Here is a 15,020-nt window from a genome sequence, read left to right as displayed (position 1 = left end):
AGCGGCACCCGCATAAAATTGGTTATAATGTCGTGTCAAATGAGATCTCGTGTGCTAAAGCCTCCGCCATCTTGAAAGTTGAAGATGCTGACCTGGTGAGATACATATCTGTAGTTTTATGATGATTATTAAATCTTGTCGCCGTTAGAGTAAAGATTAATCTAACTTTCAAATTTTTTCATCACTTCGATTTCTTCTTTTGTAAATACAGTTGTAATTTTTTTTTCAGACTTGTGATTCCTCCATCTCCGATCGCTAGTTTTGTTTTCATAAAATATGGCATGGAATGAGCTTCTTACCGTAGCAAAACTGAGTACATCGGTCTTTCGCCATACCACAACGAACTCAATGCGTAATGTTTCACCCCTCTCGAGTTTGCTTCTCCGTGCCTTTTCAACAAGCATGATAGCGGAAGGCAAGACTCAGTATTATTTCATCAGGGTACCTCGAAGTATGCCAAACATTCCCGTGCCAGCTTATCTCAAGGACGGGAGTGTGAAACGTAACCATAAGAAGTCAGGACGAGACCCTGAAACTGGGCGTATCGCCATACGACATAAGGGAGGAGGGCATCCACAGACATTCCGTATCGTGGACTTTGTAAGAGCTCCTGTGCCACAAGAAAATGAAGAACCTAAGCCGATTCGAGACAAAGTCCTCCATATAGGCTACGACCCTTGTCGCTCTGGTCGTATTGCACTGGTGGCAGGAGATGGAAGCAATAGAATGAAAATCATCACTGCACCACATGAGATGAAAGTTGGAGATGTTATCACAGCTTTCCGAGGGAAGCCGCAATCTATTGCCAGACTGAAACCTGGGGATGCCTACCCACTTGCTCATCTTCCTATTGGCACAGTAGTGTACAATGTCGAGCTTCAGCCCGGAAAAGGTGCCCAGCTTGTACGCGCTGCTGGTACATGTGCTCAGATTCTCAATAAAACTGAGACTACAGCAAGGTTGCGACTACCTTCAAAACAGGAGAAGGACATTCCTCTTGATTGCCTGGCCACTTTAGGGAGAGTTTCCAATATTGACCATGAAAATCGAGTCATTGGTAAAGCAGGTAGAAATCGATGGCTCAATAGGAAACCAAAAGGCCAGACTGGTATAAATCGTACTCTTTGGAGGAAGAAAAGGGTATAACTGGTTTGAGTTAATTCTTATCTTTTTTATCCAAGAAAATCAAATAAACAAGAAAAATGGAAATAACACTCTTAAGCTCTTATTTGTGAGATGTTACTTACTTTCTCTGTCATCAAGAGAGTTTGATTATAATTTATTACTTTGTTTTGTGGTTTTGTTAAGAAGGATAATTACTTTTGATTTTTTCTGTCTTAGCTCCATTTTTTCAACAATTAAAGTGTTAGATTAAATGCCACAAAATTTTAGTTGTGACCTATGCCTTTATAAAAGAAACAGAAAGCAGGTTTGGTTTAATCCAGGATAGGAGCTAATCACCTCTTGAACAATCACATCCTGTTTAGGCAACTAAAGTGTTCAGTTACTTCTGACCAGGATTTCCTTGTGTGCAGGGTAAACATTTCTTTGTCTCTGGCAGAAAAAAAGTCAACATAACTGTGTAGAGGTTACTTTGGGATAGAATTTAAGAACATTTGAATACCCATCCACACCCCTCCACCAACACATCTGTTCTGTCTATTTGGTAGCCATGAATTGAGGCTCCCCCTTTTTCTTGGGGAGAGGGGGTGTAGGTGGGGTTATTGTGCTGTGAAGTCTCAAAAGTTTGCCAAAGATGTTTTAACTTGTCCATCTAAGACAAAATGTTTTCCTCCGAGAGTCTCACTTCCCCCTGTTGATGAATGGTTTCTTACAAACCTCGTTCCAGGATCTGTCTTCATCCCTCAGACCAAACATTACTTTCCCCAGTCCATTCGTTTCCTCGGCCAAGATGGCGGTTTGTCTTTTCCGATGAGTCTGAAATCTATTCGTCACTTTGTCCCTCTGTTCCGGACTTCTTTACTTTGGGCATGCCGAACGTCAACCAACACCATGGCAACTTTAGAGACCTTGAACTTTGACAATCTAGCTCTCTATTCCCTGCCGATCGACAAGGAAACACAAAATGTTATAAGACAGGTCAAAGATGCATGCTTCACTCTTGTGAAACCGACAAAAGTAAACAATCCAACCCTCGTGGCTTACTCACATGAGGCTTTGTCCCTCCTTGATCTACCGCCATCTGAGGTGACAAGGCCAGACTTTGTGCAGTATATGAGTGGAGACAAAATCCTTCCCGGAAGTCAGACTGCAGCTCACTGTTATTGCGGACATCAGCAGGGGTATTTCTCCGGTCAGCTTGGAGATGGAGCTGCGATGTAAGTGGCAGGGACATGATTTTCTCTCGTCATATGGTAGACCAATCTCTCGTTTTTTGGATGCTCGTTTTTCGTCGGTGAAGTCAACTTTTTACCGGGTAACCACATAACCCATTAACCGACTTGAGAGTGACTGGCTTCTAATTTCTCCTTACCCGGGTAGCATCCCCATGAATCAGATGCAAAGGTAATGAGGATTTGGAGATAATCACCAATTTAAGAAGCTCCTGACTGTCAAACAAATTCTCCTTTTTCCATTACCGTAGGAAATTTACAGAGATTAGTGTGGATAACATGAATACTAATGTTAGGGTGTACAGAATTAAAAAAAATATGTGACAAGTGGACCTTGAGAGGGAGTCCTTTGCATTCTAAGACCTCTCCTTCTTCTTCTAGCTTGTGCAATCCTCTCTTCTCTCTCTTTCTATCCCCAGCATGTGAATGGCAAACATGATAAAAAAACATTCAAAACAGAAAACATTCCCCATGATTTGTTTGTATCAAACCAAACTCAATTGATATTCACATGTACACCATTGATGGTTGAAGATGGGTCTTTAAGTTACAACTTATTTTTTTTTCCTATCCTCTTTGGAACAGATATCTGGGTGAAATAATTAATTCCAATAGGGAAAGATGGGAAATTCAACTGAAGGGATCAGGTCTTACACCCTTCTCTAATCACAGAGATGGCCGCAAAGCCTTGAGATCATCCATTCGAGAATTCCTGTGCAGTGAGGTACAATGATTTTAATCCTATCAGATACCCTTTTAATGAAGCTAGCAATGGCAGAAATATTGTTTAAATGGGTTTTAGATAAAAAATTAAGTTTTCTGGCCAATTTCCTTTGCCATGCACTAGTATGCAGAGAATCTTTACAAAGAGGGTTAAAGACTCTTGACTTGAAGAGGGTTAAAGACTCTTTCCAATAACAAGGCTCACAATTTCACTACAGGCTAACGTACAAAATGTAGATTATCTTAATAAATTTCCATCATCATTACCCCTTACTGTTATAGTTACCATTACTGTTACCACAGTGACTGTCACTATGGTTACCACTGACTTTGTCAGTTTTGCTGTCATTGTCATCATCATTATCATTCATCTTTTACTATTTCTAAAGTTATTGATATTATGTTGTTGTGAAATTAATTAAATAAAATTATCATTATTGTGAATTATTTCAGGCTATGTATCACCTAGGAATACCAACCACAAGAGGTAAGAGTTTGTACACTGTTGCTTTCTGGACTGCAATAGCAATTCAATCGAGGTGAGGCTATTGAACCAAAGACGTGAGAAAATGAAATAACATTGAAATGACATGATTACCAACCAAATAAGGTCTTGATTGTGAAACAAATTCTCCCTGTCAGTACCCTAGGAAATGTATAGAACAGTATGGAGAATATGCATACCGATGTTTGGGTTTTAAGGGTTGATACCTTAAAAAATGATCCTTACATTATTAGAGTGTGTTGGTTGCATCCCCTAACCTTGGATAAAACTGGCCATTTTTTGTTTTTAAATATATGTGATCAGATAATAATTTGCCAAACATCTCAGATTCAATTTTCTTAGATGAAAAGAAAAATCTTGTTGTGTAAGAGATAAGTGAATGAGGTAACTTTTGTGGTTATCATTGTAAAATCAAATGTTTTATTCAAGTTGCATTGTTCATTTGTCTGTTTGTTTGTTTTTTTTTTCAGCTGGCTGTTGTATAACCTCAGATACATTAGTAGAAAGAGATAAAGATTACACTGGGAATATTTCAAAAGAAAAGGCTTCTCTAGTATTGAGGATTGCTCCAACCTTTCTGAGGTACAAAAGCCTTAACTGCCATATTGATTAAACACAATTGTCCATTGAAGTCTGCCCTTGGAGGAATGTGTATTTCACAGGTCATCTTAAGTGCTAACTATGTTGTGAGTCATTGTAGCGACATGCTGCACATCCATAACAGTTTGATGGTATAATATGCATGGATATTTTGCGAGTTGGGTTAAGTATGAGAATGGCCATTCATATTATATGTTAAAACATTAAATGAGGGATTTATCATTAATAATGATTCCACCATCAGCTCATTTTATAGCATTTTGGTGTTGAGTTTTCAAAATAATTTGTTTAGCTTTGAATGAGCATCAGATCAGTCACATAAGGTGTGGGAAGGGCCCTCACTTAGTGTAGAAGACACTGAATTTGATATATGACAATAGAGTCCACAAAAAGACAAAAGAATGAAAGCAATGAAAGTAATATTCTATTAAGGAGGTGTTCTATTGTGATGTGTCCTGTGTCCTCTACATGGAAAAGGAGTTAAGAAAAGAAAAAAAAAACAAGCAAAACCATTGAATGTGCAAAAAAGTTTATTACTTAAAAAGACGAGCCTAAAAAATGCAGAAAAAAAACTAAAGTTTGGATTGTTCAGTGATGCCATTTACTTTCTACCTTTCAGTTGGTATTTTTGCCCTGTTCTGCCAAGTTATATGGTGGTATATTTTTTCTGTTCCAATGCCCCAATATAGTAAAATGGTAACAGTAGAATGATAAAGTGTAATAATACAGTGCAGAAAATTGTAAAGGGAAGGTAGTTAGTGATATTGAACCACAATACAATGCAATTCAACTAGTCATTGTGTACATATCATAATTATGTGCTCACTATGCTTGTTTTAATGGAAGACATGAGTCCCCTTACCTTTGAGCTGTATTATATAATTATATAAATATATTTCAAACAATTTTGTATATCACATATTACCAGTACTAACATTGAATTCATAGATTTGTAACAAATCACAACAAGTTTATTTAATAATAATTATCATTATATTTAAGTGAAATTGAATTCTCATCCAAACTCTCTTAGGTTTGGCTCTTTTGAAATTTTCAAACCACCTGATCCAGTGACTGGTTATCAAGGTCCTAGTGCTGGTAGAGTGGACATTCTGCATCAGTTGCTAAGCTACACCATCAAAACCTTCTTCCCCCAAGTATGTCAGTTAAGTTCAAATTTTATGTTGAATTAATTCTACTTCCTGCTCCTTGAGTACTGATACTTCTAAATCACAACCACACTTGGTACTCAAAGCAACTCTACCCCTCACTGATTTACCTCTGCAATTAACCCTATAACTCCCATAAGTTACAAACATCAGTCAAATTTATCCTCGCAATATCAATACAATATAATATCAAGCAGACAAGTGATGAAAATAGAGAAAAATATCCATTCAGGGAATCATTAGTTGATCCAAAACCCAATTCTCTACGCTAATATCAAAGGAATTGTATAACAGACCATAAGGAGAATTATAAATGACATCTTGGGAGTGAAGGGGTAAATATCATTATGGCATGCAGTAAATTAATGTTTTTGGATATGGAGTGACAGTTCATCCTTCACTGAATTTGTTGATGCCTTTTGACAAGGGTGTTGAAACACAAGGAATTAAAACCAAAAACACCTGAATTATCAGACTACAAATTCACATATACATTTTGTGAGTTGCAAAGTAAATAAAGAGTTTATTTTTTCCTATGATATTGTAATTAAATTAATTTCTTTTAAATCTATTTTATTTTTCTTTTATAAATTTAGCAGCTATACTTTATTGTTGTTGTTTTTTTTAAATCAGATCTCTGCAGGAGACTTTCAGAGTCCTGAAGAATGGTATCTTGCCTTTTTCAAAGAGTTGACCTTGTTAACTGCTCGCCTTGTTGCCAGTTGGCAGTGTGTTGGATTTTGTCATGGGTGAGACCGGCAGTTGATAAGAGAATAGCCTTTCTTGTTAGTATCATTTTTCTTCCTTCAAACTACAGAAGGGGAGGGATAGAAGAGGGCTTTTGTCAGAAAGGGGGAAGGGTAGAGGTATTAAGGCTTTTATAAAGAAGGGGGAAGGGTAGAGTTAGGGCTTTTGTCAGCAAAGGGGGGAGAGTAGATGTAAGGCTACATTCTGTGTGGGCTGCAAAAACTACTGCTTCTATTCAGACAAATAATTTTTTGCAGAGTGTTAAATACAGACAACATGAGCATTGTTGGTGTCACCATTGATTACGGGCCTTTTGGATTTCTGGATTATTATGATCCAAATTATATGAGTCAGGCATCTGGTAAGTGGTAAAGACCATTTTGTGTCACACAGTGTAAGATGATTGGCATGATACAGTTGTGTGCCCTTCATTAGAGGGTACTTGTGCATAATTTGCTAATAAACTGTGAGAGGGAGGGGAGCTCCTGATGTCAAAAATTGATAGGTCATTAACAAGAGGAGAGTATCTTTATTTTCTATTTAATGATCTTAATCCAGTGACAATAGTGTATGGTAGCTGGGTGGGGAAGGGATGAAGCACTTGCATGTTGCAGGAGTTTGAGTCTCAAACCTTGCATTGCATATTGGTTGACATTTGACTTTTTGATAAATGTTGCCATTTCTCAAAAGGTTTTCTCTTTGGTATTCTGGATTCTGCCCCTCTGCTGAAACCTGTCATCATTTACTTTTGTTTGTGGTTTACAAATTTTTCATCAACATAAACAAACATTCTGAAGTCCAATTCATCCTGGGAAAAAGGGAAAGAGGGAACCCCCCTCTCTTCCCCCCCCCCCCCCTCATGGATATACTCAATTGACTGTTAAGATATGATTTGTCTAGATGACAATTATTTATCCTTATAGTCTAACATGGAAATGTATTTGTTTTTGTTTACTTATGACTTTACAGTGTATGTATGTTTTTGCACAAACAGATGCTAGGAGAAGAAACTCTTTCAAGAATCAGCCTGAACTGTGCAAATGGAATTTGCTCACATTAGCAGAGGCCATTCAAGTTGTACTACCACTATACAAATCTAGGACTCTGTTAGAAGATTTGTAAGTGTTCTCATGATCAGGTGTTCTTGGAAAAACCATCTAGGAGTTTTTGGTTTGTCTTGAAACCTTTGTCTTATTTCAGTCCAAAATAAGAGGATTTCTTTGCTTCACCTATTTTTCAAACTAAAATAATTTTGACTTAGTGCAATCATCTCAGATACATATGTGAAGTGCCAAGGCTTTGTAGTTAATTTTTATTTGGAAAGAACTCACTATGGTCAGGGCAAACCTGTGGGAGTTGACCTTGCAATGTGGTGAAACCTCCAGCCACTGGAGGGAGGGTGTAGAACTTGGCAAAAACTCTGATGAGCCGTTTGCAAGTTTGGTTTGTGAGATATTCATATATGAGATATATGATAATTTGTTCAGAAGATTTATTTTTCCTTTTTTTTTTCTCAGATTTGATTCAGAATTTCAAAGATGTTACATGGCTAAAATGAGGTTGAAGGTGAGTCTTTACCAGTAATAAATTACAACAGAAATCTATGAATGAATGGCAGCCTCCTTTTGTTATAAGTAATCATCATAATTATGCTTTTTGCATGTTTCAGCTTGGATTGTTGAAGAAAGAATTGCCAACAGATGAGTGAGTTGAACTTGTCACTACAACAAGAATGAGTCACTGAGAGAACACCGTAATCCCAGTCATAACCTAACCTCATCTTCCTCCCCCCCCCCCCCCCCCCCCACTCCGCTAGGGCCACCTTTTTGTGAATGAAAATTTGAATCCATTAATTTGTAGCTCTCCTTCCTCTCCCTCTGCTCGTAAGTACATACCCCTCCGGTTACAAGCCTACCCATTTGTCAATACCGTCAAATCGGATATTCCTGTTATTCTTTATTCCCGTTAACAAACCTCACCCCACCCCTGATGTAACTTATTGCCTCAACAAAATTACTTTCACTGACCAGTTAGAGCAATTAGGGAACGGAACCATGGTTTTTTGTTTGTTTGTTGGTTTGTTTTTTTTTTTTCGCTTTTTCTTCCTGTCTTGTCAAATCCTGTAGGTTGAAAATAGAGGGTGTTAATTAATTAATTTTTTATCGTAGAACTGGCTCCAGTTTTAGTTCGGAGTTCTGAGTTGTAATTTTCAGTTGTTGTCGAACTTTTACACACAATGCACTTGACTACACCTCTTACTCCTCTTTCTGTCCGCCACGTTTCATATCTTACTGTGACTGACACGTCCTATGCGATTATTTTGGTAGGAAGCTGATAACATCCCTGTTTGACACCATGGAGAAAACTGGAGCTGATTTCACCAACACCTTTAGATGTCTCAGTGATATAACACCAACGGGGTGCTCATCATCTAAAAGGTTTGTTCTGTAACTAGTCTCTCCATCCATACTGCTATGTTCAGGCGCCTTAGTTAATACTGCAAGAAATAATTTTTCCGTAAGTACAAGAGAGCTATTTCAAACAACCGCTAGAACCTACGAGAATTTTTGGCAATGGGGAAATTTACTGAAGGAAGATGTCCAAGTTTGATAAGTTACTTTATCATGGATCTCATGATGTAAGACTTACTGACTGAGTTTGGTCGGGTCGGATTGGAAAATATTTGGCTCTCGGTCATTACGCAAGGTCATCGCTGAGCATAATCTATACGTTATGATCTCAAATATTTCCCCGTGCGGTCCTCCCATTCATTGAATAAGTATCTAGTAACTCTTGATGGCAGTGGTAGATTCGTACTCAATCGAAGAAGTCTTTTAGGAGAGCGCGGATGAACGAGGCGCGATGAATCTTGATTTTCCTTTTGATTGGTGATGGTGACTTAACCCTTTACACGCTACTATCAGTATGCATATTCTCCATACTGTTATTTATACATTTCCTATGGTGCTGATAAGGAGAATTTGTTTAACAATCAAGAGCTTCTCTAATTGTTGATCATTTCCGTTATTCTCGTAAGCTTAATGTTTGATTCAGAGGTGATATTGTAAGGAGAAATTAGATGCTGGTCACTCTTGGGGGTCAAAGGGTTGAGTTATATCTATCAAATCGCAGAGCTTTACAGAGCTAAACTGAAAGCAAGTTCGAATTGCATTCGGCAATTGCTGCAGAGCATTACCCTAGCGTCCTTAACTGATGCAAAGTTTAGATCATGTCGCCCTTTGAAACCCTCGGAAAGTGGCGTGGACTTTGATAACAGATCACAGCTTCAATTCAAATCAAGTGACGGGTTCCTTAAAAATTGTTTTTTTATTCACGTGATTGTTGGTACTAATTTAAAGCTAATTCAGTTTTGGATCATACTACGGTTTTCTATCGTTCAAAGCTGACTTTGTGCACTGTAGCTGAGTAATCACCTCGTATGTTTTCTGTTCTTAGCGATGAAGACATCGTTGAATACCTTGTGTCTCAATGTGTTCCTCTGCAAGGATTAATCAAAGCGTACTCGACGATTCTTGAATGGAGGTTAGTTCGAAAATAGCCAGCGATTAGACCTTCTTTTCTTAGGTCGAAAAGTGTTGTAGTACCGGGTTTCTGGTATTTATCTGCGTGAGGTTATCGGTAAACTCCTTTGGGCCTAGCCGTTTATTACAGGTGGAGCTTACCTCATATTCGTAAGAATGAGAATAGGGTCCTTCTTACTACACCTTCATGGATGCCAGTCCATTGAACGTAACTTCCAGCATTTCGTGAGAATTCCATTATAGTTCATCGGCCTACCGTTATCTAATTATACTCCTTTGAGAGGAGGGCCACTGTGAAAGTAAAAGTGTTTTCCCTAAAAAAACAACACAATGACCCTGCCTGTCCTTGAACCTGGGCTTCTAAATCCAGAGCCCAGCGTACTAATCGTAACGCCATTTTGTTTCGTTAAGAGACTTGGACCTGATTCTCTCTTGGCTTCATAGATAGTGGTTTATCACTTAAAGTAGAGAAACAGATACACCAGAAACCTTAGTTATTTCACCTCAACAAATGAAATGTGAACGTCTATAATTCATAATTCGGTGCGCGCCTCCCACTTGTTCCCATGCCTTTTAAAACGAGCTCGCGTAGTGGTAATTTGCGCTAATTGAATTAAAGAATTATCAAAACCTTCGCAGTAAAGAAATCAGTGGTCGACTACTAGATAGACCGTTCAATTGTTTTCCTCTTGTTCGTGTTTCTAGTCAGATGATAGCGATGTGCAGAGAGGTTTGGAAGTCAAGTCCAAATGTAATTTCTCATATTGAAAAGGAAGCTGATAAACATCTTCTGGAGGACAAAAGGCGCTGGGAAAAAATTGAGCAGCTTAAGGTGATTGAATCTTCTTATTAAAGGGCAGATGGATCGAGTAAAGACCTCTTATTAACCGAGTTGGAGGTCTGTACTGTAAGTTACGGACTGAGCCAATTTTCCTCTCGGATTTATGAGAGTAAATAAATAGGTTTTTAGTGATGGTGAGATGGTAATCGTAACGTTTGAAAACTACCCACAAGACATACCCTTAAGACGTTTTCAACATGAAAAATTATTTACACTTCTTATTTTAAACAACCTTACCGCTCTTAGACGTAATTTGTTACTATGTACTTATTGACTGAGTTGGAGGGCCGGACGGGAAAATATTTAGCTCGAAGTCATAACGTACAGACCGAGCGCAGCCAGGTGCGTGTGTCATGACCAGGAGCCAAATACTTTCTCGTTCGGCCCCCTTACTCAGTCAACGAGCATTTTGTCATACGACCACTTACTGTTGAAAATTTCGAAAATTTTGTTTCAACCTAAATAGGATGCGATAGAAAAAAGGATTCTACATTCAAAACTTTTCCTTCGCCACTTTCGAGTGAGAACCGGAAATTACTATTCATCGGAAAACGCGACTTTTTTTACTCTTTTCTTTTATCCCTTTAAGTTTTTGAAGCAGAACCGTGTGAATGCAGAGCTGAAAGGCTTTCTTCGGGCTGGCTCACGTCAACCCGTCCGGCCCTACACACGTCAGCTCTCATTGTGGTTTTCTATGGGATAATATAAATGATTACTTGTGCGATTTATTAATTCATTACAGAATAAAGAGGTAAGTTTCTAAGGAAACTGTGGTGCTGCGCCGGGGGGGGGGGGGGGGTGGGTGGGTGGCAGGGATATAGCAAGATAATCTGGTTATATCGATTGAGTTGATAATGCGAACTGGCCACCGCAGAGTTTCTAAACGCTGACGTTTCGAGCGCTAGTCCTTCGTCAGAACGACCAATGAAGGGCTAACGCTCCGAAGGTCAGCATAGGAACTCTTTATGGTGACTGATTTAAATTATCGACTTTGTTGATAAAACCTAATTGATTTATATATGGTTTGATTGATTAATTGATTGATCGACCGACCGTCGACTCAGGTGTCAACGCAAAACGGAAAAGGGAATAACGACCGTGTTTTATGGACGCAGTGGATCACAGCTTACAAGTGAGTGGGAATCATGGATTGCATGTAAGAAACCACAAGGGTGATCGTAAATGAAGGACAAAATTAATGGACACATGACATTCACATAGCTGCTCTTAAGGAAGTAATAAGAAATGAGGTTTAAATGAACCGAAGTTCGCCGCAATACCTTCCTCCCTGTTGAATATTGTATAATCACAGACAACAAACTTCAACATCGTTCAAGGGGAGAAGGGGTTAATTTGTATTTTGTGTATAATTGGCATGCTATTACATTAGAGTTGACAAGTGAATTCTTGTCTTCATTTATTATTCCTTCTTCCTTTTGTTTTTATTTTCTTTCATTTACCAAGAGATCGTCTTGATCAGGAATGCGACCAACATGATGTTCAAGAGGTAAACACAACACTTCCATTCACTTGAAAATAACTCTCTGAAGAACTGATCTTTCCTTTTAATTTTTCATTGATTTACTTTTTTTCTGTCGCACACAGGTAAACAAAGAACGAGTCAGGGTGATGAAATCCAACAACCCAAGGTACTTGTCTGTCTTCTTGAAGAATGAAATGTTGACCTTAAGCCCCGAATCTATTATCTCTCCTATGAGAATCAGCACGTGACAAGAGATCAAAATTGACAAATACACTGGCGAAAATGACTTCACTGTAACCAAAACCTTGTTTTTTGTTTTTGTTTTTGTTTTTTTTTTGTAATTACCGAGGCATAAAGTGAAGTGTGCCAGCGAGACTGTCTCGTATTGCTGTCGGAGCTTATTCCTGTTTCTTTGGTAAGAAATCCCCTGCCAACCTGGGTTACTCCCCCTCCCCCCCCTCCTCTACTTTCCGTTCCCTCCCCCCCTCCTCTACTTTCCGTCCCCTCCCCCCTCCTCTACTTTCCGTTACGTTTCCCGGACAATTTACGTTCCAGAGATAGTCACCACGTGAACTGTATGTCTGGCTTAAGACCACATTACATTGACACGGCCAGCACTTGAGCCCTGACTCATTGAATTTCATCGCCCTGAGCACAAAGCTACCGGTTCTTCCACATCGTTTGGAATTTATTCGCTAAAACAAAAGGAATTCTGAGACTGACGAGTATTACTTCTGTTCATCTCTCTAACTTTTAACTTTATCTTTATGCAACTGTTTTCTTCGCAGGTTTGTTCTTAGAAATTACATCGCCCAAAGAGCTATAGAGGCAGCAGAAAATGGAGACTTTTCTTTGGTAAGAGCAGTGAAACCAGTAGAACCCGTCAAACATGTTTCATTTTGAAAACCGTTGCATACTTATTTGCAGGTTTATTTCCAGTCAGCACGATCGACAGAGACTGTGACCAATAGGGAAAAAGGAAGTGATTTGTTTTTATTCCCCTTCCTTACTTTGGCGGGCAAAGAAAACATGCATGAGTCAAGGTCGCTGGTCAACCCTTTAAAATTCAATTCAAATTTGTAATTCTCCTTACTGTCAACCATATAACTCTTACAATGTTAGAGCAGGGAATTTAGTATTGGATCAACTAATTATTCCCATATTGATATTTTCTTTATTCTCATCACTTATCTGGTTGATATTGTATTGATATTGTAAGGAGAAATTCTGTCTTGGTCACTCATGGGAGTTAAAGGGTTAAAGGAAACTCGTCGGCGCAAAGTTTTCCCGAGCCTCTGTGCAAAATTATTTAAGAAGTTTCCTTTTTAGTTAATTTGGTTTTATCAACTGAGTTGATAATGTAAAGAGTTTCCCAAGATGACGTTTCGAGTGTTAGTCCTTCGTCAGAGCGAATGGGTCGTACACACCAATGAACATTTCTTCAGTTCCTGGCATTTTTCTTTGTCGTATTTCAACACGGAAACTCGTTTGTTATCTTTTGGAAAGGGGTTCCTTTAGGGCTATTTTCCCATCAACAATGCAAAGGAAATCTTGCGAAGACAATACTTGCAATCACTGACTCCTGTTCTTTTGCAGGTTCAAACTATTCTGAAACGCTTGAAAATACCTTACAGAGACGATGCGGAATTCGACGAAGCTACGCTTTACGAAGCAGCAAGTACTAATTCCACCTTGTCTTGTAATAACGAGAAAACAGGGCTGTTTAACGTTCTGGATACAAGGAAAACTAACCTCGACAAATTGCCTGATGGTGCGTTTAATATGCGGCTTTCGTGATCTTCATAAGTCTTTCGCGTAATCCTGGTGGGTCCTCGTGGCGGAGTAGATCCATCGTCCCTCCTCAGTTAAAGCGAAGAAGTAGGGTTAACGACATGCAGAATTGAAAGGGATTGTCACCGATTGCAGTTGGCAAAAAGTGAAACGATAGTGTGGCATGTTTTCAGGCTATTGGTTAGCCTTGTACCTAGGCTCAACCTCTTTGCCACCCGTTCGTTCAAACAGCGTATCAAAATTGATGTCACCACACGCAGGTCTCAACTAGTGACTAGGCTTTCAGAAAGACTTCTTGCCGGACTATATTGCCTAATCAAAACAATTCCAATCAATCTTTCGTTTACATCAACAAATATGTCCGCTAGAATGCTCTACGCCGATGAAGCGTTTGGAGACCAGAGAAGTTATCAGCTTAGCACGACAGAAGCGACGTGGGAGCCGCTTTTATCGCGAGTACTCGAGGACAACCACTTCAAGCATTATGTTACTAGTTGTACACAAATCTTCAATTTCACCCACCCCTTCCCCCTTGCGATTGTTTTCGTTTTATCCCCCGATCGTGTTCGCTTTTATCCCTCGAGCCTTGGACGATGATCAGATCTGTAAACAGACTAGGCTGGTTTATCTCGATGGATGTGCCTCTTCCAGTTGTTGACGGTATTAACAAAAACCAATAATTGGCGGTTTGTACCCGATGTGAATTAGATCTGGAATGGAAGAACAGAATAAAATATTTTTTTTATATAGCTTTGTGGTTTGTGTCTCTTAGTCAGTTTGTTCACCAATATTCCGTTGCGTGAGCGAGATATTAGATGTGTAATACTAAAACCACTTTCAGGTTGTCTAAGGAATTTTATGAAGCCGTCAACACAAAATACAGGCTAAGAACGAGATACAAACTTCACACTGCAGATTGTATATTTAAGAATGAGAACACAGTTTTTTTTTTCTAAATTTAACTTAAAAACGAGGACATTTTATAATTGTATTACTATGGCGAAATGGCCCTTTTAAAATCGTCTAACATGACAATTCGCTTGTTTCGGCCAAACCTTTTTAGCCCAGTTAAACAAAGTGTTAAGGATAAGTTCTTTTGATTTATCATTCCAAGCCTGAGTTTTGCACGAGTTGAGACTTTCAACACTCACAGCAATGTTTCATCGAGGACCTGATCATGAAGCGATAAAGCGTGACCTCAAGTTCAAAATGTTGTCTTGCTCGCATTCTATATATGATATGTTCTTCTCGAAGCGAAAAAGCAA

General features: G+C 38.8%; 2 protein-coding genes across 3 annotated transcripts; both read left to right on the top strand.

The window, feature by feature from the left end:
• The first annotated feature begins 10 nt into the window (after positions 1-10).
• Positions 11-1,212, top strand: LOC113684229 (large ribosomal subunit protein uL2m). Its single transcript, XM_027201567.2, has 2 exons — positions 11-95; positions 230-1,212. Exon 2 carries the CDS (start codon positions 277-279, stop codon positions 1,144-1,146), a length of 870 nt encoding a protein of 289 aa, XP_027057368.2. The 5' UTR covers positions 11-95; positions 230-276; the 3' UTR covers positions 1,147-1,212.
• A 669-nt stretch (positions 1,213-1,881) lies between these two features.
• On the top strand, positions 1,882-14,874 carry LOC149039659 (protein adenylyltransferase SelO, mitochondrial-like). 2 transcript variants are annotated; one of them, XM_089183558.1, is made up of 18 exons: positions 1,882-2,339; positions 2,940-3,078; positions 3,531-3,564; positions 4,053-4,164; positions 5,216-5,339; positions 5,985-6,100; positions 6,356-6,459; positions 7,093-7,216; positions 7,616-7,664; positions 7,768-7,802; positions 8,426-8,536; positions 9,555-9,641; positions 10,346-10,472; positions 11,546-11,613; positions 11,946-11,988; positions 12,087-12,130; positions 12,753-12,819; positions 13,561-14,874. In XM_089183558.1, the coding sequence occupies exons 1-18, from the start codon at positions 1,933-1,935 to the stop codon at positions 13,759-13,761; spliced, it is 1,992 nt and encodes a 663-aa protein (XP_089039684.1). In that variant the 5' UTR covers positions 1,882-1,932; the 3' UTR covers positions 13,762-14,874. The 2 variants fall into 2 exon arrangements, with proteins under 2 accessions (XP_089039684.1, XP_089039683.1); XM_089183557.1 differs by lacking the exons at positions 11,546-11,613; positions 11,946-11,988; positions 12,087-12,130; positions 12,753-12,819; positions 13,561-14,874 and adding an exon at positions 11,071-11,260 and having other exon boundaries at positions 1,883-2,339.
• The last annotated feature ends 146 nt before the right edge of the window (positions 14,875-15,020 follow it).

The sequence above is a fragment of the Pocillopora damicornis genome, chromosome 9, assembly GCF_964200805.1.
Source record: "Pocillopora damicornis chromosome 9, jaPocDami1.2, whole genome shotgun sequence".
In the NCBI taxonomy this organism is placed as follows: domain Eukaryota; kingdom Metazoa; phylum Cnidaria; class Anthozoa; order Scleractinia; family Pocilloporidae; genus Pocillopora; species Pocillopora damicornis.
The sequence above is the reverse complement of the archived record's forward strand: the minus strand, read 5'-3'. Positions and strand labels throughout refer to the sequence as shown.